Source organism: Cydia splendana, chromosome 16, assembly GCF_910591565.1.
Source record: "Cydia splendana chromosome 16, ilCydSple1.2, whole genome shotgun sequence".
In the NCBI taxonomy this organism is placed as follows: Eukaryota; Metazoa; Arthropoda; class Insecta; order Lepidoptera; family Tortricidae; genus Cydia; species Cydia splendana.
Genome location: NC_085975.1, coordinates 8,913,694 through 8,938,482, shown reverse-complemented (window position 1 = coordinate 8,938,482; position 24,789 = coordinate 8,913,694). Strand labels below are relative to the sequence as shown.

Genomic DNA, 24,789 nt, shown 5'->3' with positions numbered 1-24,789 from the left:
TTATACGTCATAATTTCATAGAAGTTTGACGTTTAAAATAACACTTGCACTGTGTGGGCTATCAAAATCTCTGCAGACTTTTCTTGGTGTAACTCTAGTTAAAATCATTATACGACATGATAAAGTTCCATATATTGCAATTTGCTATAATATGTACAAACACCGAGTGATTTGCTTTTTATAAGGCTATAAAAATAAATATTTTTGTATGTACATTTCATTTTTACAATGTAAATGATTTACTTATATCTTATATCGTTCCTACCTATAAAAAAGGTATTTTGTACTTAGATTCTCATGTTCGTGCCATGTATTTCGACATACATAATTATACAAAACATCGAATTAAGACTGAAGCAGTCGAATGTCTTCTCTATATCGTTTCATTGGTCGATTTTTATTAATTTAATTACAAAAATTAATAAGTTGTTAGCGAAGAGTATATTGTCTAAAATCCGAAGAAAGGTCATTTCTTTACCAATAAGATTTAAATATTCCAGTCATGGCTGTAAATAGAAAAATAAGAATTAAATAATTTCTATAAGGAAACCAAAATGTACCTATACTTAAATTAATAATAGAACTGTGTAAAAATGTGCATCAGTACGGTTACCATCAGTTTGTCACTGACATAAACGCCGTCGAGAACGTAATTTACTTTCTATACATCTCGCTCGCACTCGCATATTAGTGCAAACGGGATGTATAGAAAGTAAATTACGTTCTCGACGGCGTTTATGTCAGTGACAAACTGATGGTAACCGTACTGTTCATTGATTGCGAATATAATTCACATCTAAGTGTTTTCATATCTTTTATTTAAAACCCTGATAATCAATACATACTTCTAGCGACCCGCCGCGGCTTCGCACAAGTTAGGTAATACCTACACAAAACCGTAACAAATTATACACCTAAAGTCAAAAAACTCTTGATCGGATTTTCATATATTAATAGTGATTTGAGGAAGGTTTAGGTGTATAATTGACAATCCGTGGGAAGCCGTAGCCGGGGCGGGTCGCTAATAGTTATTATAATAATAAAATAAATCTACCTATTCTGATTTAAGTGCGATTATAAGCCACATATTTTGACTGGTGTAGATTTTGTGAAGTTAGGGCTTAATAGAGTTAGAAGCTTGGCTCTACAGATAACTTTTCTATAGTGCGAGCCTTATGGTTTAGTGCGTCTTGACTCTTGGCAACATTTTACATTAAAAGTTTTTGGTGGGATTATTAGTTTCCGACTGTGAGTACTGGCCACGGGACTCTCGCCGCCGAAAGAAGTATCAATCCTCGAATGACATCAATTCAAATATATCTTTCTGTTATTGCTGTCAATCATTCATTCATTGTATGCGAATAAATAACATTGTGCCTGTGCTCCGTAATTTCCCTATTTCTCCAGCTGCCCTCTCATATTCCCTTACAAATGGTAGCAGAGCGTGGTTCCTGAAACGCCGCGCCTGGAAATAATCGAGATGGCATCGACAAGTTATAGAAATATTGAAACATTGAACAAGTCAAATTATGACACATGGTGCTTACAAGCGCAAGCCGTCCTGATAAAAAACGATTATTGGGACATCGTCAGTGGCGAGAAAGTATTGTTACCAGAAGCGGATGAGACGACGAAGTCAACATTCACCAAGGAAGATTTGAAGGCAAGGGCTGAAATTTTTCTTTTGCTGTCACCTTCCGAACTAAAACAAGTGAAGACATGCACGTCATCAAAAGCCGTATGGGACAAATTAAAAGCGATTTATCAAAGCACCGGCCCTGCGAGGAAAGCAACCTTGCTAAAACAATTAGTTCTAAAACGGATGACCACAGAAGAAGATATCCGTGATCACTTAAATAATTTCATGGACATCAAAGACAAGCTAGCCGACATGGACATAAAAATACCGTCGGAATTGCTAAGCATAATGTTACTCTACAGTTTGCCAACAACATATGAAAACTTTCGCATCGCAATTGAATCAAGAGACTCCCTGCCCGATCCTGACGACCTGAAGGTAAAAATTCTTGAAGAATATCAGGCCAGGAGTGCCAGTGAACAACCAGAGAGCTCCGAAGCGTACCATTTCAAGAAAAAGAACTCGAAACCGTACTGCAAGAGCTGCAAAAAGAAAGGTCACACTACTGAAGCATGTTGGAACAAGAAGAAGACTTCAAATGAGAAAAAGAACAGTAAACAGACTAGCAACTTCAACGTCTGTCTGAGTACCGTAAATTCAAGCGCCAGAGAAGACATTTGGTGTTTAGATAGCGGCTGTTCTTCCCACATTTGTGCCGACAAATCTAAATTCTCCAACGTAACTTCAGAAAACGGCACGCTCAAGTTATCATCAAAGAAATGCACAAGTAACATTGAAGGAAAAGGAAGAGTAACAGTCAAGACAGAAAAGGGTGATGGTTACAACATAGATGACACCTTATTCGTTCCTGACGAATCAGTAAACCCAATGTCCGTTGGAAAGATTACCGACAAAGGATTTAAGGTAATCTTTGACAAAAACAAAGCTCTTATCACGCGGATGAATGGCAAAATATTACTGACAGCTCAGAGAAGAGATGAACTGTACTACCTAAAATTCATGAAAGAAGCAACTGCAAACTACACACCCAAAGGGCATTGTGACATCATGGAGTGGCATTTAAAACTTGGCCACATAAATGAAAAGGACCTTAACAAGATGGCCGCAGATAACCTTATGTACGGATTGAACCTACGTAAAGAAAAATTAGACACCTGCGAGACCTGCATCAAAGGCAAAATGTTAAGATTACCTTTCACAAGACATGATGATCTCTACACGACGCAACCGCTAGATAGATGATTATACACAGCGACGTTTGTGGACCCTTCGAATGTGAGTCACTGACAGGCTCAAGATATTACGTCACATTCATTGATGATTTTACCCGCTACTGCTACGTATACTTCATCAAGAAGAAAAGCGACGTATTCAAATGTTTCCAAACTTACAAAAATGAAGTTGAGACGCTCCACAACAAGAAGATCGACACCTGCAATCTGACAACGGGACAGAATATCGCAATAAGGAGTTCGACAACTTTCTCGCTTCGCATGGCATTCAAAAAAGATTGACCACTGCTTACACGCCCCAAATGAACGGGATAAGCGAAAGGAAGAATCGTTCTTTGTTAGATAAAGCCAGATGCCTGTTGATAGACGCCAATGCTCCCCAAAAGCTCTGGGCAGAAGCGGTCTCTACGGCAAATTACCTTATAAACCGTAGCCCTTCGAAAGCTTTAAATGGCATCATACCGTTCACGAAATGGATGAACAAGACACCGTCCAGAAACCATCTTCACGTTTTTGGCAGGAAGACCTTCGTATTGAAAAAGAACAGACGAGGTAAACTGACACAAAAAACCAAAGAGGGTGTATTTATAGGATACTCGTTGACCTCAAAAGGCTACAGAATCTATATATGCCCGAAGATGACGACGTGGTGATAAGCAGGGATATAAAGGTCATAGAAAAAATGTATTATGAAGATGAAAATACAGACTATGAAGGCCTTGTACGCGAAGAGGAGCGCAACACAAAGAAACCTGAAAAAGGAAACAGAAATAAACATCAGAATAGTCATGACAGACGACAAATAGAGGTAGAAATCACGGAGCACAGGCATGAAGACCCCCTCAAAATTCCAGTGATATCCGCTCAAGAAAACAGGCACAATGCAACAGATTCCATTCAAGAAGACGAGCCAGAAGAAGCAGATAACTTCGATGACGTTCCAGAGGTTGCTGAGATGCCCGAAAACGAAAGGCAGATACCTGAGAACGAGAGGCAAATACCTGAGAATGGGAGGCCCCAAAGAGAAAGGCACCAACCTTCATGGTGGAAGGACTTCATACTAGGTGAGAGAGAAGAATGTCACATGCTCACGGAGATAAGCAACCTTTTTGACGAAAATGAAAATGACCAATACTGGCATGATGCAATAAAAGCTGAAATTCGAGCACATGTCAAAAACGGGACTTGGAAGATCGGAAAGAAAACCAAAGATATGAAAGTTGTTGATTACAAAATGGTACTTAGAAATAAAATTGGACCCGATGACAGCGTTACTAGAAAAGCAAGACTTGTTGCACGGGGCTTCACACAACGACCAGGTATCGACTACAACGAAACATACGCTCCCGTTGCAAAATTAAGTTCGATCAGATCTGTCATTAGCATCGCTATGGAAGAAGGGTTACAGTTGAACCAGATGGACGTAACAACGGCGTACCTAAATGGAGAACTGGAAGAACAAATCGTTATGAAATACCCAGACTACCTAGAAGATTATCTGACAGAAATTATGGTTGAAGAAAGTACAAAAGATGATTTAACTATCTTCAATAAGACGAAGGACATGCTGATAGACATAAAGGATACTCCAAAAGAGAAAGTATGCTGCCTTATTAAAGCACTTTATGGACTCAAGCAGGCAGGGAGGCAGTGGTACAAGAAGCTCGACACAGAATTAAAAGACATTGGATTTAAAGCATCAGAGGCTGACCCATGTGTATACGTACTAGAGAAAAGAGGAGCCAAAGTCATAATAGTCATTTATGTCGACGATCTACTAATTGCCTACTCAAGTCCAAAGATACTTAATGAAGTCAATAATCTACTAAACTCCAAATTCGATATGAAAGATTTGGGAAGACCGAAGAGGCTTATCGGCATAGACGTGTCATATAAGAAGAACGAAATAAAAATAAACCAAGAAAAGTTTATTGAAGACACGCTTAAGAAATTTAGAATGGAAGACTGTAAACCAGTATCCACGCCATTGGAGCCCGGTCTTAAATTAGAAAAAAGCGAAATGGAGGAGACTCAGCATCTGCAGCTCCCTTACAAAAACCTGATAGGTACACTCATGTACATAGCAGTGGCGACACGACCCGATATTATGTTCGCCATAAGCTACTTATCACAATTTAATTATTGCTATAACGAAGAGCATTTTAAATGTGCTAAAAGAGTACTTCGTTATTTAAAAGGAACAAAGAGTGTGGGCCTGACATTTAAGAAAACCGGCAACGATTTGCATGGAATGGCCGACGCAGACTGGGGCTCATGTAAGCTCGACCGAAAGTCGTTTTCAGGCTATTGTTACAAGTATGCTGGTACATGCGTAAGCTGGATGTCAAAGAAACAAAAGAGCATTGCCTTGTCAACAGCAGAGAGCGAGTACATTGCATTGACTGAAGCCGCGAAGGAAGCCATCCACTTGAAGAACCTTTACAAGGACCTAGGGGCTAACTACGAGCGCATAGTCATCCTAAATGACAATCAAGCTGCCCTAAAGCTAAGCCAAAATTCAATGGTAACTTCAAAGTCGAAGCACATTGATTTTAAGATGCACTTCACCAGGGACTGCATCCAAGAAGGAGCAATAGAGGTGAAGTATCTGCAAACCGAGGATATGGAAGCAGACCTTCTCACTAAGGCTTTGCCTGGCCCAAGGCTGATGAAACTGAGGATCAGCCTGGGGCTCCACTAACAGCTACGACAGTGCCGTGAAGAGGAGTGTGAGTACTGGCCACGGGACTCTCGCCGCCGAAAGAAGTATCAATCCTCGAATGACATCAATTCAAATATATCTTTCTGTTATTACTGTCAATCATTCATTCATTGTATGCGAATAAATAACATTGTGCCTGTGCTCCGTAATTTCCCTATTTCTCCAGCTGCCCTCTCATATTCGCTCACACCGACATAGATATTCATTGCGTTATTTTTCGTCCGGCTCTAGTTTTCGTCCACTTGACGAAATTTGAATATAAACCTTCATTGCTGGACAAATTTGGACTTATTGCAATCCTTAATATCCAAACAATTTATCTATCTGCGTAAAAATTACATTTCGCAAGTAGCAAATTATAAATGAAATGTATTATTTGCTAATCCGTCAAGTGGACGGAAACTGACACCCTACATAGAATAAAAAAAATATACGTCAATGGTTTCCGCTGCGATCATATATAACCATGGATACCGCCTTTAGGAACATTACCGTTCAAATTCTCGGGCCAAATTAGCACACATACACAATTACGCCTACATTCAAATAAGACGACGCGTTTACAGAGCCTGTAATCAAAGCTGGTAAACAAAATAAGAGTCATCTTTATTACACTAATGGTACATAGCTAAGTGTAGATGAAATGCATATAATGTCAATAACTACCAATCAGCGACATTAATCCGCTAATAACCTTCTTGCTGTACGTACTGGCCGCTGAGAGTTCGCGGTTCATATTTGATTAGAATATGACTTGGACAGGGATAGGTTTATGCCATACAGTGAAGAACCAGTCAAATAATTCACGTATAATAATTTAATGCAGATTAAAAGATAACTAGTTAAAATGTTGTTATGACATGACAGACTAACTCAACATAAGTAAATATATCATTGTTGTATAAATGTATTCCGCTATAATAAGTATTTTGTATATTTTATTATCAATCTGCATGGCAGTGCGAAGTCACGTTTAGGTATAGTCTGTCCGTTTTTCTAAGATCAAGTACGCCATAGTAAATGTATGGCGAACTTGATCTTAGAAATCGGACTGGCTATACAGTCTGCAAAATTTACATGGGTACACGAATCGGGTCAAAAATATTTGAACAGGCGGAGTCACAATAAATCCCCACTTTCAGTTCAGAATATTTTATATGTATATAGCCGGTCAAGCAAGTTTGTCAGTAGAAAAAGGTGCAACATTAAAATTTTGTATAGGACCACAGCCGTTCGCGCCCTTTGGTCCGTTTTCATAACTATGGTTTTCGTAACTGGCTGCCAAAGAAGATTTATTTTTCCTGTTTTATAATTAATTATCAAACAAGAATTCACTTTCTGCTTTCGTACTCGAGTATTTTTTCTTCGTTCGAAATTAATTATCAAAACTTATTACTTTTTCTTTTTTCATAATTGGACATTTTCGTGTGATACACTTAGTACCTTTTTCGTGTAAAACGACACAAAATAACTACCGGGCACTGCGTTGAGATTATTGCTCCATTTATGTATTAGATTAGACTAAGAAGAATTATTACGAAGTGAAAATTATATTTTTGTTAAAGGAAGTTAGGTCATATTTTTCTTTTATTTTACTGTTACTAAGCCTACTAAGGGTACTCAACAAGCTTTTGTATCTATACAAATCTAGAAAATTAAAGTAGATGATTTACAATATTCGTATTTTTATTTCATCTAATTTACTGTAGGGATATCTATGTAGGTACTTTTATTGTATCTAAGTTTTTTTCTAATCAAAATTGGTACAGAAAGAGCCTGGATGTTGCTCTCTTCTCTTTTGTAGTCAATTTACCCAGTCAGTCACTCACAGGGTAAATTGGCAACAAAAGGGGAACTTAACTTCCAAAAAATATATCCAAGTTAATAACGAAACTCGATTACTAAAAGAGTAATAAATTCTTGTTTGATAACTAATTACGAAGCAGCGAAAAATAATTCATATTTCGTAGCCAATCCAGGCGAAAACAGAAAAAAAAAATCTTATTTCATAACCAGTTACGAAACTTGATTACGAAACCAGAAAGTAAATTCTTGTTTGATAATTAATTATGAAATAGGAAAAATTAATCTTCTTTGGCAGCCAGTTACGAAAACCATAGTTATGAAAACGGACGCGCTTACATTTTCTAAATTTGCCGCTCTTATAATATTTTAAACTTTCGCGTTTTGAACACATATTAACTCACATTATACGAAACGAAACTGATTTACGTCGGTAAATCAGGGTAATTGAATATAATTCGCGTTAGACCCGTCTATAATGTGAGTTAATATGTTTGCCGCTCTTTTCTACTGACGGAAATGGCTTGAGAGAGAACCTACATATATGTGACAGTAGAGGGTGGATTCAAATGATCAACATTTTCAGATAATGTGTGTATTTGTTAAATTCATTCAGTGAAAGCATGATAGGAAAAATGTATCTACATATAGGAGACCGGGTATGATTATCTCACGGGTTATATCTCATGAATAGAACATATTCTAGATATCTTGCCAGGCATCCACTCAATTTCATGTCTCTCTAATTGGACAGCTTTTTTCCATAGTTCTCTGCGAATAGCATCTTGTGGGAATCTGAATGGAAAGTAATGTAAAATGACAATACCAAATTTGATTATTAATTTTAAATAACTAGGTAGTTTTTTTATAGCTCCATCTCATGAAATAAAAAAGGAAAATACAAATCTGTAAGAAGGAATTTATTACTACATTTATAATTATATAGAAAATACCTAAACCAAACACAAGTTGATAAAATAGTCTACTTCATTTAGCATAACACCATCCCTATTATCCTCGCAATTTAAAAAGTCTTATGTTGTTATGAAAGTCGTATGCATCTGTTACGTTTTAGCTTAGCACGGTAGTATTGAAAACAAATCGTCATGTTTTTTCCAAATTCTACTGAAGTTATCTGTTTACTATAAGTGAAAAGTGATTCCACTGTCCTTGGTATGAAATAAAATAACTTCTGCACCACTTCACGACACATGAATATATTTTTAATTACAAAAAAACGTTGTTTTTATAAATCAATTTAGCCATTTGTCACTGACTGTCATCTCCATGGTACTGAGATTGCCAATCGAGCAGTTTGTAAGTACCGCCTATCGCGGGGTAGTTTGCGTTGGGTCATAATTGAGCGGACAGAATACTTCCATGTATAGCATTTCGCTGGGTTTCCGAGATATAACATTATTTTAGCAATGTGAATGTGACAGATACTTAGATAGAAATAATCGCACCATAAGACCTCTTTTGTACCTTTTTAGTACAGAACACTAAAAACCGTCGCTATGCAACTTAAATATTTACAAAACAATTGTGACATATTCTTCTATCAAAATATACATTTGAGTCTATTTCTTAGAAATAGGTGCATTATTTCGAAAGATAGTTGATTTACCTATAGTTTTAGTATCATGGAACCTTGTTATTTATGTAAGTTTTTAGGAAAGGAATTTTGAAACCGCACGTACAATATGGAAGAGCACGAACTAAGAAAACTTTTAGAAACGAAGAACGGATGTCGAATTCCGAAGATGCGACCCTTACCAGATGTTCATCTTATGGACAACTTGCCATTTACTCCGCAACCACCTTACAACCGGATCAAGGTATTTATAACTTATATAGAAGACTAAATGCCTGTGCACACCGGGTTCGTCTGCGTTGACGTGCACGTGTGCGTTGTAATATACATGTCGCAGTCAAAAGTGTGAACTGGTCAAAAGAACTTTTAACCGACAAAAACAGGCAAAACTGCTTTTGACTGAGCATGTTGGTCAAAAGTAGTTTTACCTGTAAATCATTGGTTAATAGTAATTGTGACTGTTACTATCAGTCAAAAGTACTCGCAGTAATAGGCAGGTTAGGGTTATTTTTTTTTGCTACGCCCTAAAAACGAAACTGCTGCCAGAAATAGGTATGATTTTCAGGTAAAACTACTTTTGACCAACATGCTCAGTCAAAAGCAGTTTTGCCTGTTTTTGTCGGTTAAAAGTTCTTTTGACCAGTTCACACTTTTGACTGCAACATACATATCTATCCATATGAAGGGCCTTCCTTCACGATGTCCGCATCACGGCGCGACACTGCGAACGTATAAAGGCAGGCAAACACTTATCCCACGTACGCAACGTTATGCAATGCATTATGAGTATTATGACATCTGAACCCTGAAATTTGTATGCATAGAAACATACTTATCATGCGTTGCGTTGCGTTGGGAGGCGACTACAGCACATATCAATAACAATGCTGCCGTAGCTAACTCACAGTTAAACTCGATCAGCTGAAGCTTTTCAGCCATCTTGGCGCGAACCGAACTGCGAAATCGCCGTGAAGGTCTACGAGTATGCAGTCATACGTCAACGTCGCGATATGTTCTCTTCGCGACGTCGCGCAACGATTCATGCGCATAGTCTGCGTGACGTGTGCGTGCGCAGTTCAAACATTTTAGCGTACGTGCACGTCTACGCACACGCAGCCGGTGTTCTTTGGCCTTAAAAGTCTTAAAACAATATTAAACTTCCGACACACAAAGCTAGTTAAATTGTGATCAGTAGGCTTGGCATAGGAGCGGTACGGCCTACTACAGTATCTCGGGCGCGAGATAGACTATATCGGAGCGGCTTAGGCGCTCACAAATATCTGAACAGGCCTCTATGGTCAGGCCGTTAGAGTGCGTGTTCAGACATTGTGAACACCTTGGCCGCTCCGATATATCTGATGGCGACTGTACGTTCAAAACTGCAAACATAGCTAGCTCTTTATAAGTAAAACAAGTTAAAGCTAATCTTGAGGCTCTTGAATTCGCAAGGATTCACCGAAACCAAGCTTACAACAAAAGAACAGAGCCTCTACCATCAGTTTTAACATTGACATAACGCTCACGTTTACGTAACTTACTTTCTATGCATCTCGCTCGTACTCGCATATGCGAGCAATAGTGGAAGCGAGATGTACAGAAAGTAAATTACGTAGACGTGAGCGTTATGTCAATGTTAAAACTGATGGTAGAGGCTCTGTTCTTTTGTTGTAAGCTTGGTTTCGGTGAAGCCTTGCGAATTCAAGAGCCTCAAGATTAGCTTTAACTTGTTTTACTTATAAAGAGCTAGCTATGTTTGCAGTTTTGAACGTACAGTCGCCATCAGATATATCGGAGCGGCCAAGGTGTTCACAATGTCTGAACACGCACTCTAACGGCCTGACCATAGAGGCCTGTTCAGATATTTGTGAGCGCCTAAGCCGCTCCGATATAGTCTATCTCGCGCCCGAGATACTGTAGTAGGCCGTACCGCTCCTATGCCAAGCCTACTGATCACAATTTAACTAGCTTTGTGTGTCGGAAGTTTAATATTGTTTTAAGACTTTTAAGGCCAAAGAACACCGGCTGCGTGTGCGTAGACGTGCACGTACGCTAAAATGTTTGAACTGCGCACGCACACGTCACGCAGACTATGCGCATGAATCGTTGCGCGACGTCGCGAAGAGAACATATCGCGACGTTGACGTATGACTGCATACTCGTAGACCTTCACGACGATTTCGCAGTTCGGTTCGCGCCAAGATGGCGGAAAAGCTTCAGCTGATCGAGTTTAACTGTGAGTTAGCTACGGCAGCATTGTTATTGATATGTGCTGTAGTCGCCTCCCAACGCAACGCAACGCATGATAAGTATGTTTCTATGCATACAAATTTCAGGGTTCAGATGTCATAATACTCATAATGCATTGCATAACGTTGCGTACGTGGGATAAGTGTTTGCCTGCCTTTATACGTTCGCAGTGTCGCGCCGTGATGCGGACATCGTGAAGGAAGGCCCTTCATATGGATAGATATGTATGTTGCAGTCAAAAGTGTGAACTGGTCAAAAGAACTTTTAACCGACAAAAACAGGCAAAACTGCTTTTGACTGAGCATGTTGGTCAAAAGTAGTTTTACCTGCAAGGCTTCACCGAAACCAAGCTTACAACAAAAGAACAGAGCCTCTACCATCAGTTTTAACATTGACATAACGCTCACGTCTACGTAATTTACTTTCTGTACATCTCGCTTCCACTATTGCTCGCATATGCGAGTACGAGCGAGATGCATAGAAAGTAAGTTACGTAAACGTGAGCGTTATGTCAATGTCAAAACTGGTGGTAGCTGTACAGGCACGTAGGTAATATGGGTGGGTCGTATAGTTCGTTTTTTTAGCATTAGAAAAAGGGTAAACAATCTTGACGTGTCTTTTTAATGAAAAACACTTTTGAAAAATAAGTCAGCAAATATGTAACAATTGGGTGCGCCAAAGTTCATATAAAATTGCAAATTCGATCAAACAAAGTTGATCTGGCCCGGTAGCCGGGAGATTGTACCATACAGACCCCCCAAAAAGGGGGGGTGAAAGGGTCGGCTCCCCAGATCCAATCTATGCTATATTCCTTCCTAGTCTTAGCAACTAGGGTAAGTTATATATAATTTTCGTATAATTTAGGGACGGGGAATTCATTTTCGAAATAATTACTATACCTTTCCATACTTAAAATATATTTTTGTACAAAAAATGAAAATGTTGTTATTTTTTGTGACAATTTTGAATGTTACAATCACAGTGTGGCGATTTGCACTAAATACAAAATGGGACGATGTAGCCCATGTATTCTATATTCTGAATAATATCACTTTATAGTAGGCATTCATAGATTTTTAATAAAAAAATAATTTATAGCGCGTGGCGGTAACGATTTCCATACAAATGGAACTATGCCCAAAGTCAAAGATTTGAAATGTTTACTAAAACACTGAATTTGGCACTTAAAAAGTTTAAATATAATGTGCAGCGTGCAGCAAAACAATATAATTTGCTGTACACGTATAATTTTAACACTTTTTATCAAAAAAATGAATTTGCGGTTACACCCTGTATAAATTTTAATATTTACAAAATTCACCTAAAACACTATTTTGATCGTTTAAACTTATTTAAAACACAGTATTAATTGTCTGCCTTCCGCAGAAGGGGTAAACAAGAAGGAAAAAAAAAAGAATTCGGCCGAAAATTTAGCTGGAAAGAAAAATGTATTAATGTGGCGAATAGTATGGACGATGATGGTTGACACGTTGGGTGAATGTTACCTAAATTTTAAACCGATTATTTATACCGCCCGTCAAAGGAGGCTATTTGAATGTTGAGGATTTGTACTATGCGGATAACAGATATTTAGCAAATGATAAATGGCAAAACAAGAATATGGCACAAAATACACAACAAATAATTAGCTGGTTATAAAAATTGGAATTGGAAAACTAACGTTAAAATTTTAAAATATTACGGTCTTGGATCTCAGTCAGGATAGGGGATAAATGTGGAAGCACACGCAAGGGTGCCGGTAGCTGGATTCAAATTTACTTGTGTAACATGGATGGCGCACAAGTTGGTGTCTTCAAACAGGCCGACGAGGTAAGCCTCACTCGCTTCCTGTCGAGCGCGTATGGCAACAGACCCGAGTTAAGCCTCACTCGCTTCCTGGCGAGCGCGTATGGCAGCAGACCGGGCGGTAACGATGAGGTTTCTTCACTCCACCAGTGCTTAGCGCCGACCAACGCACGGCTTTGGTGGTCAACTGTTTACGAGGCGCCTCACCTCTCCGGGCGCCGATTTACGCGCGCCTTTGGGGGCCAACTGCTTACGAGGAGCCTCTCCTCACGTGGATTTCCGCGCACTTTTAAAAACCTCGTATTAAATATCAAACTGGTTATAAATTGCAAATCTGGTTAAAAAACAACGCGGGAACTCAAAACGACTTTTCCACTCAAAATTCACAAACCATCTGCCTAAAAACAATTGCAATCTTCTTTATCGAACATTCCATAAAAAAATGAAATTCAAAATAAGCGCAAATATGCACATTATTTATTACAAACGGCCAGGAATTGTTCGTAAAAAGGTCGGCCTTTTTCGAGTTTTTGATATAAGCGCCATCTACGCGTATTCGCGTGAATCAACAACAGCGAAACACGGCCTGACAAAAAAACTGAAGCCAAGAAGACACGGCGGTAGTTCCATCACAGATGTAGACAGATGTAGTAGCGTTTCGCTACAGCATCTCCCTACCAAACAAAGAAACAAACAAACAACAAAACAAGAAGATTAACCCAAAAAACAAAAAAAACTTAATGCTAAGCCCAAAAATATAATAAGAGGAGCAAGAGGACCCTAAACGAATTCCAATAAAACCAACCCCAACCAAATATTAACATTACCCCAAAAGACTAACCTAAAAGAATAACAAGATGACACGAGGCCAACCGACGCGTCACGCGGTCCAAGACATGACGGCCGGGATAGGATAGGAACTGCACCTGGCTACAGACCTCGATCCCTCACACCACACCGAATCATCAAATTACACAACCAGGCTGACATAAGCCGGGAAAGATAACCGGGACCTAAGCACCAACGGTACAACACAAGTCCGATCCGGAAAAAGAAGCAAGGAAACGCTCAAACGAAAACGAAAAAGAATCGATAAAAAACGAACCAAGTAAGGATTACCACTAGGAGAAGGGCGGACTAAAGCACGTTTTAGAATTGTTGTGAATATTGGGTGAACGGGCCGAAAGAAGAAACTATTTTAAAATATCTTTAATATGATAGGTACCGATGTGCTCGGAATCGGTATCAGCCAAAATGTATACCTGTGGGGACACTCTTCTAACCACTCGGCACCGAACGAAACGTGGAGCGAATTTACCGCCCCGAAAAGGGTCAGCGGAACCACGCTGGAAATTCCTGCGCCAAACGATTTGGTCAACAACGATTCTGGGCGAAGAACGGTTCGTGTTGAACTTGGCGGCGTTACGATGAAAAGCCAAAGCCATCGAATCAGAAACTTTATCGTATACATACCTCACGAAGCGTCTGAAGTAGGGCTTGCAATATCGGAAAATTTGTCCGAGATTCCGGAATTTCGAAATTCCGGAATTCCGGAATGCAAGCCCTATTGGAAACCATCCGATATTGCAAGCCCTACTTCAGACGCTTCGTGAGGTATGTATACGATAAAGTTTCTGATTCGATGGCTTTGGCTTTTCATCGTAACGCCGCCAAGTTCAACACGAACCGTTCTTCGCCCAGAATCGTTGTTGACCAAATCGTTTGGCGCAGGAATTTCCAGCGTGGTTCCGCTGACCCTTTTCGGGGCGGTAAATTCGCTCCACGTTTCGTTCGGTGCCGAGTGGTTAGAAGAGTGTCCCCACAGGTATACATTTTGGCTGATACCGATTCCGAGCACATCGGTACCTATCATATTAAAGATATTTTAAAATAGTTTCTTCTTTCGGCCCGTTCACCCAATAATTTAGTGCAAATACGAGACTATTTTTTTATTCGTTTACAGTATTTGGTTAAGTTTATTTTCATTTTTTATTCGGTCGCCATTGTTTGTTTGTTTTGGTGAGTTTATGAGATAACAGTTAACAGTTGCCGGAAATTATAAAGTGCGATTAGTGAAAAAATGGATAATTTAACTGTGAAAGTTGTGGTGGGTGTGTGTGTGTGTGCAAACTATTAAAAATGATGCGTTTTCGAAGCTTTCGTTTAGCCAAAAAAAGAAGTAATTGAAAAGACTTGACAACAAAATGAAAACCATCACGCAATTTTTTTGGTGAGTTAGTAGCTCTCATTTTTTAAGGATCCGTACCCAAAGGGTAAAACGGGACTCTATTACTAAGACTCTGCTGTCCTTCCGTCCGTCCGTCTGTCATCAGGCTGTATCTCACGAACCGTGATAGCTAGACAGTTGAAATTTTCACAGATGTATTTCTGTTGCCGCTATAACAACAAACACTAAAAACAGAATAAAATAAAGATTTAAGTGGGGCTCCCATACAACAAACGTGATTTTTGACCGAAGTTAAGCAACGTAGGGCGGGGTCAGTACTTGGATGGGTGACCTTTTTTTTTTTGCCTTTTTTTGCATTATGGTACGGAACCCTTCGTGCGCGAGTCCGACTCGCACTTGCCCGGTTTTCTGATATAATTTTGCCTACCCAGTCCCACATCTCTGTGCACGCGACTGCTAGCGTCACATTGGAGGATAAAGGATTTCGAAAAATCTGGACAGGACATCAACGGAGAGTTAATCAAGGCATCCTTCAATTTAGAAAAAGCTTCATCAGCACTATCGTTCCAATCGATGGGATCACGTCCCTTCCTCTTTCCGATAAGTGCCGTGAGAGGAGCAATAATTGAAGAAAAACCATCAACGAAACTGCGATAATATGAACACATACCAATGAAAGCACGCAGAGACTTGGCGGAAGAAGGGGTAGGGTAATCCCTAATAGCTTCTAACTTCTTCGGATCAGTTTGAAGACCACGCTCGTTGACAATGTAGCCGAGGTACTTCAATTCAGATTTACAAAACTCGCACTTTTTTAAATTAACCGTAAGACCAGCCTCATTCAACCTATCACGAACCTTACGAATAAGCCGCATATGACTATCAAAATCACGGGACACCAAAATCAAATCATCTACATAACCAAAGATAAAATTGTCAGACTCAGGGGTATATTCGAAATTGACAATCATGTCAGTGAGCCTCTGCATCTCGGATGCAGCATTGGTTAAACCGAACGGAAGGCGAACGAACTCAAAAAGACCCCTTTGCGGTACGATAAAGGCGGTTTTCTCACAACTAGCCTTATCAGCTAAAGGGATTTGCCAAAAGGCACTCCTAAGATCAAGCGAAGTTAGATATTTGGCACCTCGTAGGTTGTCAAGGATGTCCTGAACGCGCGGGAGAGGATATGAATCCCTGATGGTAACGCTGTTCAACTTCCTACTGTCCACACAAAACCTGACACTACCATCCTTCTTGGTAACCATCACCACTGGGGAAGCCCAAGGTGATCGCGATGGACGAATAACCTCTAACTCTAACATGTTATCAATCTCTTCATTGAGAACCTTAAGCTTGACTGGAGACAGGGGATAGCAACGTTGGCGAATGGGTGGACCGACAGTCTCAATCTTATGCGAAAGCCACGACGTACAACCTAAACCAGCTTTATCAGAAGAAATTCCCTCAAACTCGTTAATAACAGATTGAAGCTTTGATTCCTCATCGGGTGTAAGCACCATACGTGAGTGGACATAGCGAACCTCACCTACGACTTGTGGGACTGCAGTAGGAAGATGCTGCGAATGGACATAAAGCTTACCAGACAAACCCTCACGAAATGCCTTCTTTAAAATGTCAATAAGACCAAAAGAATTCCAAAACTCAATTCCTAAAATAAATGCAGTAGGAAGATTACTGCTCACTAGACAGGGGTGCAGAACGCGAATGCCACTAAAGAATATAGGGATGTCCAAACCGCCTAAGATTTCAATAGGTGAATTGTCGGCGGAGACAACATAAGGCCGAATATCCTCGCGAAAAGCTATACCGAGCTTCGACAGGAGAGAAATATCAATCAGTGAAACCTGAGCACCAGAATCCAAAAGAGCATTTACCGGAGAGCCAGCGATTATAACATCAATAAAAAGTCTATTATCCGGGGAATCATTAATACAAACGGGCGACACAGATGGATCTCTCAGTGCGCCACGAATTAGTTTTTTGACGGACTAGGATTACAACTAGGACAATCACGGGTAATTGCTCCAACCCGCTTACACTTGAAGCACACTGCCCCTGAAACGTAAGGACAATTACGGTAGTTGTGACCAGTTGCATCACACTTCATACACACTATAGAACTGGGTTGCTCTACAACTTGAGCACTACTCATACTCATACTCATACTCATTTATTTATAATATAATTACATATTACACGTCAAAAATGGAAATTAAATTAGATAAATTAAGTTACAATTATAGTTATTATCATTGTCACTAATCGGTGCTATAGCTAAACGTGCTGGACGTGGACCTTGGAAGGCTTCAAAATTTTTCGCGACTTCTAACAAACCATCGATATCTCTAACCACGTTAGTTGCAAGCTGCAAGACAAGGATGATATCTAGGATTCATTCCGTATTTAATGATGTTAAATAAGTTGTCTTCGGAAACCGGTGTGCGAAGTTTTGCGTTCAGGTCGCGTGCCTGTATAACAAAATCAACCACCGACTGGTTGGCCTTTTGTGACAAAGCGCGAAGTTGGCTCTCGACCTTGAAATCAAAATCGGCTACGTCGAAAGTTTTAATGAATGCAGACTTCAATTCAGCATAAGTAAGGCCCGGATATCTGACTGCCCTAAAATATTTCAAAGCGGTACCTGACAACAACTCATGGAAACGTCTGACAACGTATGACGGATTGACGTTACGCGCCAAACCTTCTTCGTCAATTAGACAGAAAAATTCGGGAACACAGGTGTCCCCGGAAAAATTCAAGTTCCATTTCGTAAGTGAATAATCTTTAAAGGGAAAAGGCAGAGCGTGTTCGAACGTATGCTTTGCCTGGCCTCGGGGTTCAGAATCAAAAAACTGCTCCTCATCACTGGCCATTGGATCTAAGATCCTGGGATGGTGCACATTTAAAGAAGAGTGTGCACGAGGCGTCTCACCAATCGACCCTTCATTACTTAGATGCGACATAGTGGAAAGTCAAATGTTGTCTTGGGTTCTAGACCAACTGACAAAGTTTAAACAAAAAATTACAATAAATCGACCTTAAAACTAAAATCCAAAGTACAAGTTTCAACTACGTTAAGAGTCAAAGCCAAAGTCCAAAGTCAAAGAAAGAACATAAAAGTCGAAGTCTAAATCCTAAATTCGAATTCAGATTCGAGAACGAAATGAAATTCAAAACTCAAACCTCAACGTTCAAAGGTTCAAGGTTCAAGATCAACAAATAATAAATTCTACGTCTGACTTACCTGTGAGTTCCCTAACGTTTACGGGCTCTAACCACAGGATTCAAACTACTAAATAAAGTACTCGGGATATGTTATGGGAAAGTGAGTAAAAGGTATACAAGGCCAACAGAAAGAATCGATTTAAAAAAAAAATGTCGCAGAACAAAATTTAATAACGTAAATAAATCACATCATTCTGTATATCAAAGCTTGAACACGAAGGAATCCAGAGCAATGAGAGTCGTAAGTCGTAATTACGAAGACGTACAGTTGGACACAATAGTAAATGTCACTATCCAGCGTAGAGAGACAGCGGGCTAAAACAAAAAAACAGAACTAAGGTTAAGTATATGAACCGCGACCGGTCTACGGTCACCGTCCCACAAATGTCACAAAAAAAATTAATATCAAATAATAATAAAAAATCCAGAGTTCTTTACCTTACTTCGGGCGCCAATTTGCAGTAAAACAATATAATTTGCTGAACACGTATAATTTTAACACTTTTATCAAAAAAATGAATTTGCGGTTACATCCTGTATACATTTTAATATTTACAAAATTCACCTAAAACACTATTTTGATCGTTTAAACTTATTTAAAACACACTCTGCCTTCCGCATAAGGGGTAAACAAGAAGGAAAAAAAAGAATTCGGCCGAAAATTTAGCTGGTAAGAAAAATGTATTAATGTGGCGAATAGTATGGACGACGATGGTTGACACGTTGGGTGAATGTTACCTAAATTTTAAACCGATTATTTATGCCGCCCGTCAAAAGAGGCTATTTGAATTTTGAGGATTTGTACTATGCGGATAACAGATATTTAGCAAATGATAAATGGCAAAACAAAAATATGGCACAAAATACACAACAAATAATTAGCTGGTTATAAAAATTGGAATTAGAAAACTAACGTTAAAATTTTAAAATATTACGGTCTTGGATCTCAGTCAGGAAAGGGGATAAATGTGGAAGCACACGCAAGGGTGCCGGTAGCTGGATTCAAATTTACTTGTGTAACATGGATGGCGCACAAGTTGGTGTCTTCAAACAGGCCGACGAGGTAAGCCTCACTCGCTTCCTGTCGAGCGCGTATGGCAGCAGACCCGAGTTAAGCCTCACTCGCTTCCTGGCGAGCGCGTATGGCAGCAGACCGGGCGGTAACGATGAGGTTTCTTCACTCCACCAGTGCTTAGCGCCGACCATCGCACGGCTTTGGTGGTCAACTGTTTACGAGGCGCCTCACCTCTCCGGGCGCCGATTTACGCGCGCCTTTGGGGGCCAACTGCTTACGAGGAGCCTCTCCTCACGTGGATTTTTGCGCACTTTTAAAAACCTCGTATTAAATATCAAACTGGTTATAAATTGCAAATCTGGTTAAAAAACAACGCGGGAACTCAAAACGACTTTTCCACTCAAAATTCACAAACAATCTGCCTATAAACAATTTCAATCTTTTCTTTCTCGAACATTCCATAAAAATTTAAATTCAAAATAAGCGCAAATATGCACATTATTTGAGTCGCTTAACTTCAAACTCAGGTAAATCTATCTGTCAGATTATACGATTTTGGTATTAAGAAAAGCCTCTAGGGCTTGCAATTCGAATATTCGAATATGTCGAATATTCGACCTGTTTTGATATTCGAATATTCGGCCGCTCAGGTTTCGAATATTCGAATATTTTTTATTACTAGGTAAAATCTATTTTCATCCATTATAGTTACAGTTTCTGTGTATTTTGCCGGGTATTAACAGTGAATGAGGAACCGTAGGTACCCAAATGCGAAGGAAATAATGTTTTTACTGTATTCCTCTCAATAGGCTTCGTGAATACAGTTAAACCTAAGAACCTAACTCAATTTCAAAGGAAACGAAATCAAAAAGTATGTTTTATTACGGTGCGGCTAATGCTTTTTCTAGGTACAAGTAACTTTACGTAAGTTTTAAGATAAAGGGTCATTTTGTTTATTGAGTAAAAGCGTACCTTAAGCGAATATTCGAAGTCTAAACCTTGCCCTTTATCGCAATTCACAAATTTGATCATACCAAACCTACCGAACTAGGTAATCTAACCATGCACCTTTAGCTAACGAATGATCCACCCCGTAGTCAGCCAACTTTTTCCCTTAAATATTCCAATACCAATTATATAACTTATTATATAACAGCCGACCATTAGGAATCAAAACTAAACTTGCCAAGACTAATAAAGTCAATAAAGATTCAAAATACAATGGAATTAAAGGCCATTTTACAGGCTTCTTAACGACAAGAAGTTAATTTAAATCAGAAAATGTTTTTTTTTTTTTTTTATTATCGTATGGGATATGTACATGTCACTGGATTACAATGTCAAAGGTTTTGTTAAAATTTCGCCCTTCCCAGGTACGCAACTGCTTCATCTGACAGGGTCTTAAAATCGTCTACTTGGCCTGTGTATCTAGTAAGGGGGCATTCCAGAATGATGTGGTTGATGGTCTGATCTGGGTGCCCGCAGTTACAGGCAGGAGAGGAGCTCCAGCCCCATTTATACCAGTGGTGGCCGCAGTTGCCAACTCCTGTTCTTAGGCGGTTAAGGGCGGACCACACCCGGCGGGGTTCCTTGAAGCCTACTGGGGGTACACGCAGGGGTAAAGTAGAGAAGGGGTTGGCTTGGTCTCTGAGGGCTTCCCATTCTGTGGTCCATGCCTCCTCCAGGGTCCGGGTGGTCAGGGAATTTCCCATCAGTAATGCAGGGGGGTTTCGGGATTTAAGGCGTTTACTTCCGAAGCCCTCGAGGTCTTGGTGGATTGGTAGGCTAGGACTGCAGTGCGCTTTTGATAATTCGCGTTGGAGGCATTTTTCTCTTCGCAGGTGCGCAGGGGCTATGTGGCTAAGAGCTGGAAGCCAGTGGGTGGGTGTTGGCTTAAGGCATCCCGTTATTAGACGGAGAGTCTGGTTTAGCTGCGTGTCGATGGCTGAAGAAAATGATTAGTGATTACCTACTAAAATGTTTTCTCTCTTACATACGTGTTTGGATGGTTAAAGTTATATTAATTCACGCAACGACGCATTTATAATAAAAAGTTTTATCAAGAAATATTGAAAATGTCTAATTTTTGCGTTTTAGGTACTTACTTGCTTTTATAAACGTGGGTATTTCAGAGTAGGATGATAAAATCTAGTCAATAAGTGGATTTCTGCAAAATATTATTAATTTTAGCAATATGTGAAAAAAGCTTTTGAATAAAACGATAATAAACCGATTTTTCGTTCCTTTTCTTATTTTTTTTAAATATTCGAATATCTCGTCAGAAAAAGTCGAATATTCGAATACCTGAAAGTTTCGAATATTTGCAAGCCCTAGTAATAGGGTAGATATTTGCTGAAAGGGTCGAATGGATTTACCCGAGTTTGAAGTTAAGCGACACATTTATTACAAACGGCCAGGAATTGTTCGTAAAAAGGTTGGCCTTTTTCGAGTTTTTGATATAAGCGCCATCGTATTCGCGTGAATCAACAACAGCGAAACACGGCCTGACAAAAAACGGAAGCCAAGAAGACACGGCGGTAGTTTCACACAGATGTAGACAGATGTAGTAGCGTTTCGCTACCAATGTTATAATGATTTTTCCATGAGTTTTTGTCCTCCGATATGAAGCTGAAATTTTCAACATCAATTAAATGCGACAGGTTTAAGTTTAAGATAGGATAAAATTTTATAAAATCAACCCTGAAGGGGGGAAATGGGGGGGGGGGTTGAACGTTTGTATGGAAGAAAAATAATAATAACAAATGTGTACCAAAAAAGGGCACAAACGCATAGAAAAATAATTAAAACATTACATTTAAACCTGTAAAATGCCAAATTCAGTGTTTTAGTAAACATTTTTAATCTTTGACTTTGGGCATAGTTCCATTTGTATGGAAATCGTTACCGCCACGCGCTATAAATATTTTTTTTATTACGAAAAAATGTATGAATGCCTACTATAAAGTGATATTTTTCAGAATATAGAATACATGGGCTACATCGTCCCATTTTCTATTTAGTGTAAATCGCCACACTGTGATTGTAACATCCAAAATTGTCACAAAAAATTACATAACATTTTCATTTTTTGTACAAAAATATTTTTTTTGTATGGAAAGGTATAATAATTATTTCGAAAATGAATTCCCCGTCCCTAAATTATACGAAAATGATATATAACTTGCCCTAGTTGCTTAGACTAGGAAGGAATATAGCATAGATTGGACCTGGGATGCCGACCCTTTCACCCACCCCTTTCACCTTTTTGGGGGGTCTGCATGGTACGATCTCCCGGCTACCGGGCCAGATCAACTTTGTTTGATCTAAGGAACAATTGTGCCAAATGGCATCGCCTGAGATTAAAGTGCATGCTGTTCCATACATTTGTGTTCCTTACTTAACCTACTAATTTACATTCTTTTGGTTCATAAGTTCATAAGTACTATTTACTACATAGTTACTATTTTTTTAAAGCGTTTTACAATAAAAAAAAAAACACAAAAAACGAAGTATAGAAGGTACCTAATATCAAAGAGAATTTGAAATAGCAAGTTACTGTCATGGTAAATTATGTAGCTACTGTTTCAAGTACATTTACTGCCATCTTTCTACAGAAGATTAAAACTGTTAGATCGCCATTTGACTTTGATAATTATTCTTTCACTGATATGTGTTCGACTCTCTCTCGAGAGCAGGCTGAAGGTTATGGCTCGAAAACATTGCAATTTGCACCATACCTTTGGCCTAGTGTCGAGTAGACGGCGTTAATATTAATATTTAACAAGTTAACACATATCAGTGAAAGAATAAGGATCAAAGTCAAATGGCGTTCTAACAGTGTTAATCTTCTGTCGAAAGATGGAAGTAAATTTACAGTGGCTACGTAATTTACTTTGACAATACGCCTCTATACACTCTATTCTCTTTGCTAATATGTATATAACCCATAGAGGGTTATTATTAATGTAGTTTTTAAGCCCTATCACACTAACATTATAGTGGGAACACTTCCGCAGAATCGCAATACTGTTTCTTTTTATTAACCCAAGTAGCACAGATAGCTCTATAACTACTCACTTTTAGTTCTATCTAACACTCTGTGCGTATTAAGACACTTATAAGAGCACACTCGTGGTCCTACAGCTGTATAATAGATCTCAGTGATATTTATATAGCCCAGGGCTGATTAAAAGCTGCATTACGGCTCTGAAAACTACCATTAATACGCAAAGAGTGATATAAAGGTATATTTGCTACGACCCTATACAGCTTTAAGGGTTATCAAATGCTTTAACCGTTATAAGGTCTGTTTAGTGGATAAAATTACGCCATGTGCTGTATAAGGAGGTAATTGTGGACTTTTATTACGTTGACTTATTAAGGGAGCACAAGTGAACTATTATGAAGCTAATAGACGTATAATGGAACACATGTGGCACATAATACAGCTTGTCGCTTAACATGTTTACCACTAAGCAGCTTTTATTACACTGACTTTTAAGGGAGCACGAGTGAATTAATATGAAGCCAATAGACGTATAATGGAACACATGTGGCGCATAATACAGCTTATCGCTGAACGTGTTTACCGCTAAGCAGCTTTTATTACGCTGACTTTTTAAGGAAGCACGAATGAACTATTATGAAGCCAATAGACGTATAATGGAACACACGTGGCGCATAATACAGCTTATCGCTGAACATGTTTACCGCTAAGCAGCTTTTATTACGCTGACTTTTAAGGGAGCACGAGTGAACTAATATGAAGCCAATAGACGTATAAATGGAACACATGGGACGCATAATACAGCTTATAGCTGAACATGTTTACCGCTAAGCAGCTTTTATTACTCTGACTTTTTGAGGAAGCACGAATGAACTATTATGAAGCCAATAGACGTATAATGGAACACATGGGGCGCATAATACAGCTTATCGCTGAACATGTTTACTGCTAAAGCAGCTTTTATTTCGCTGACTTATTATAAGGGAGAACGAGTGAACTATTATGAAACCAATAGACGTATAATCGAACACATGTGGCGCATAATACGGCTTAGCGCTGAACATGTTTACCGCTAAGCAGCCTATTATACTACCATTAGGACTGTCTGCATAGCGGCTGTTAAAACGTTCATAAGATGCCTTATAACTGTTTAGAGGTTCACTAGTGTATCGAAATAACGACTTGGACTTTATAGTGGTTCACTTAAGTATCTTTATCAGATATATAACAGTCGTATGCTGCATATAAGAATTTTAACGGTTCACGTTGCTTTTTAACATTGACCGCCATTTTATTGTATATAACCTACAAAATTGAAATTGCTTTT

At 39.1% G+C, this 24,789-nt stretch overlaps 2 protein-coding genes across 2 annotated transcripts in view; both read left to right on the top strand.

Annotated features, from left to right (window-relative positions):
• LOC134798226 (microtubule-associated protein RP/EB family member 1) overlaps positions 1–13,726 on the top strand; it is a 140,955-nt gene extending 127,229 nt beyond the window's left edge. Inside the window, exon 7 of the transcript XR_010145166.1 lies at positions 13,715–13,726. The gene's annotated coding sequence lies outside the window, so the exon portion shown is untranslated. The remainder of the gene's footprint in view (positions 1–13,714) is intronic.
• Positions 8,967–24,789, top strand: part of LOC134798227 (dynein axonemal heavy chain 12-like) — a 28,398-nt gene continuing 12,575 nt past the window's right edge. The window contains exon 1 of the mRNA XM_063770600.1: positions 8,967–9,195. Within this exon, the coding sequence (XP_063626670.1) occupies positions 9,061–9,195 (135 nt within the window). The 5' untranslated portion in view covers positions 8,967–9,060. The remainder of the gene's footprint in view (positions 9,196–24,789) is intronic.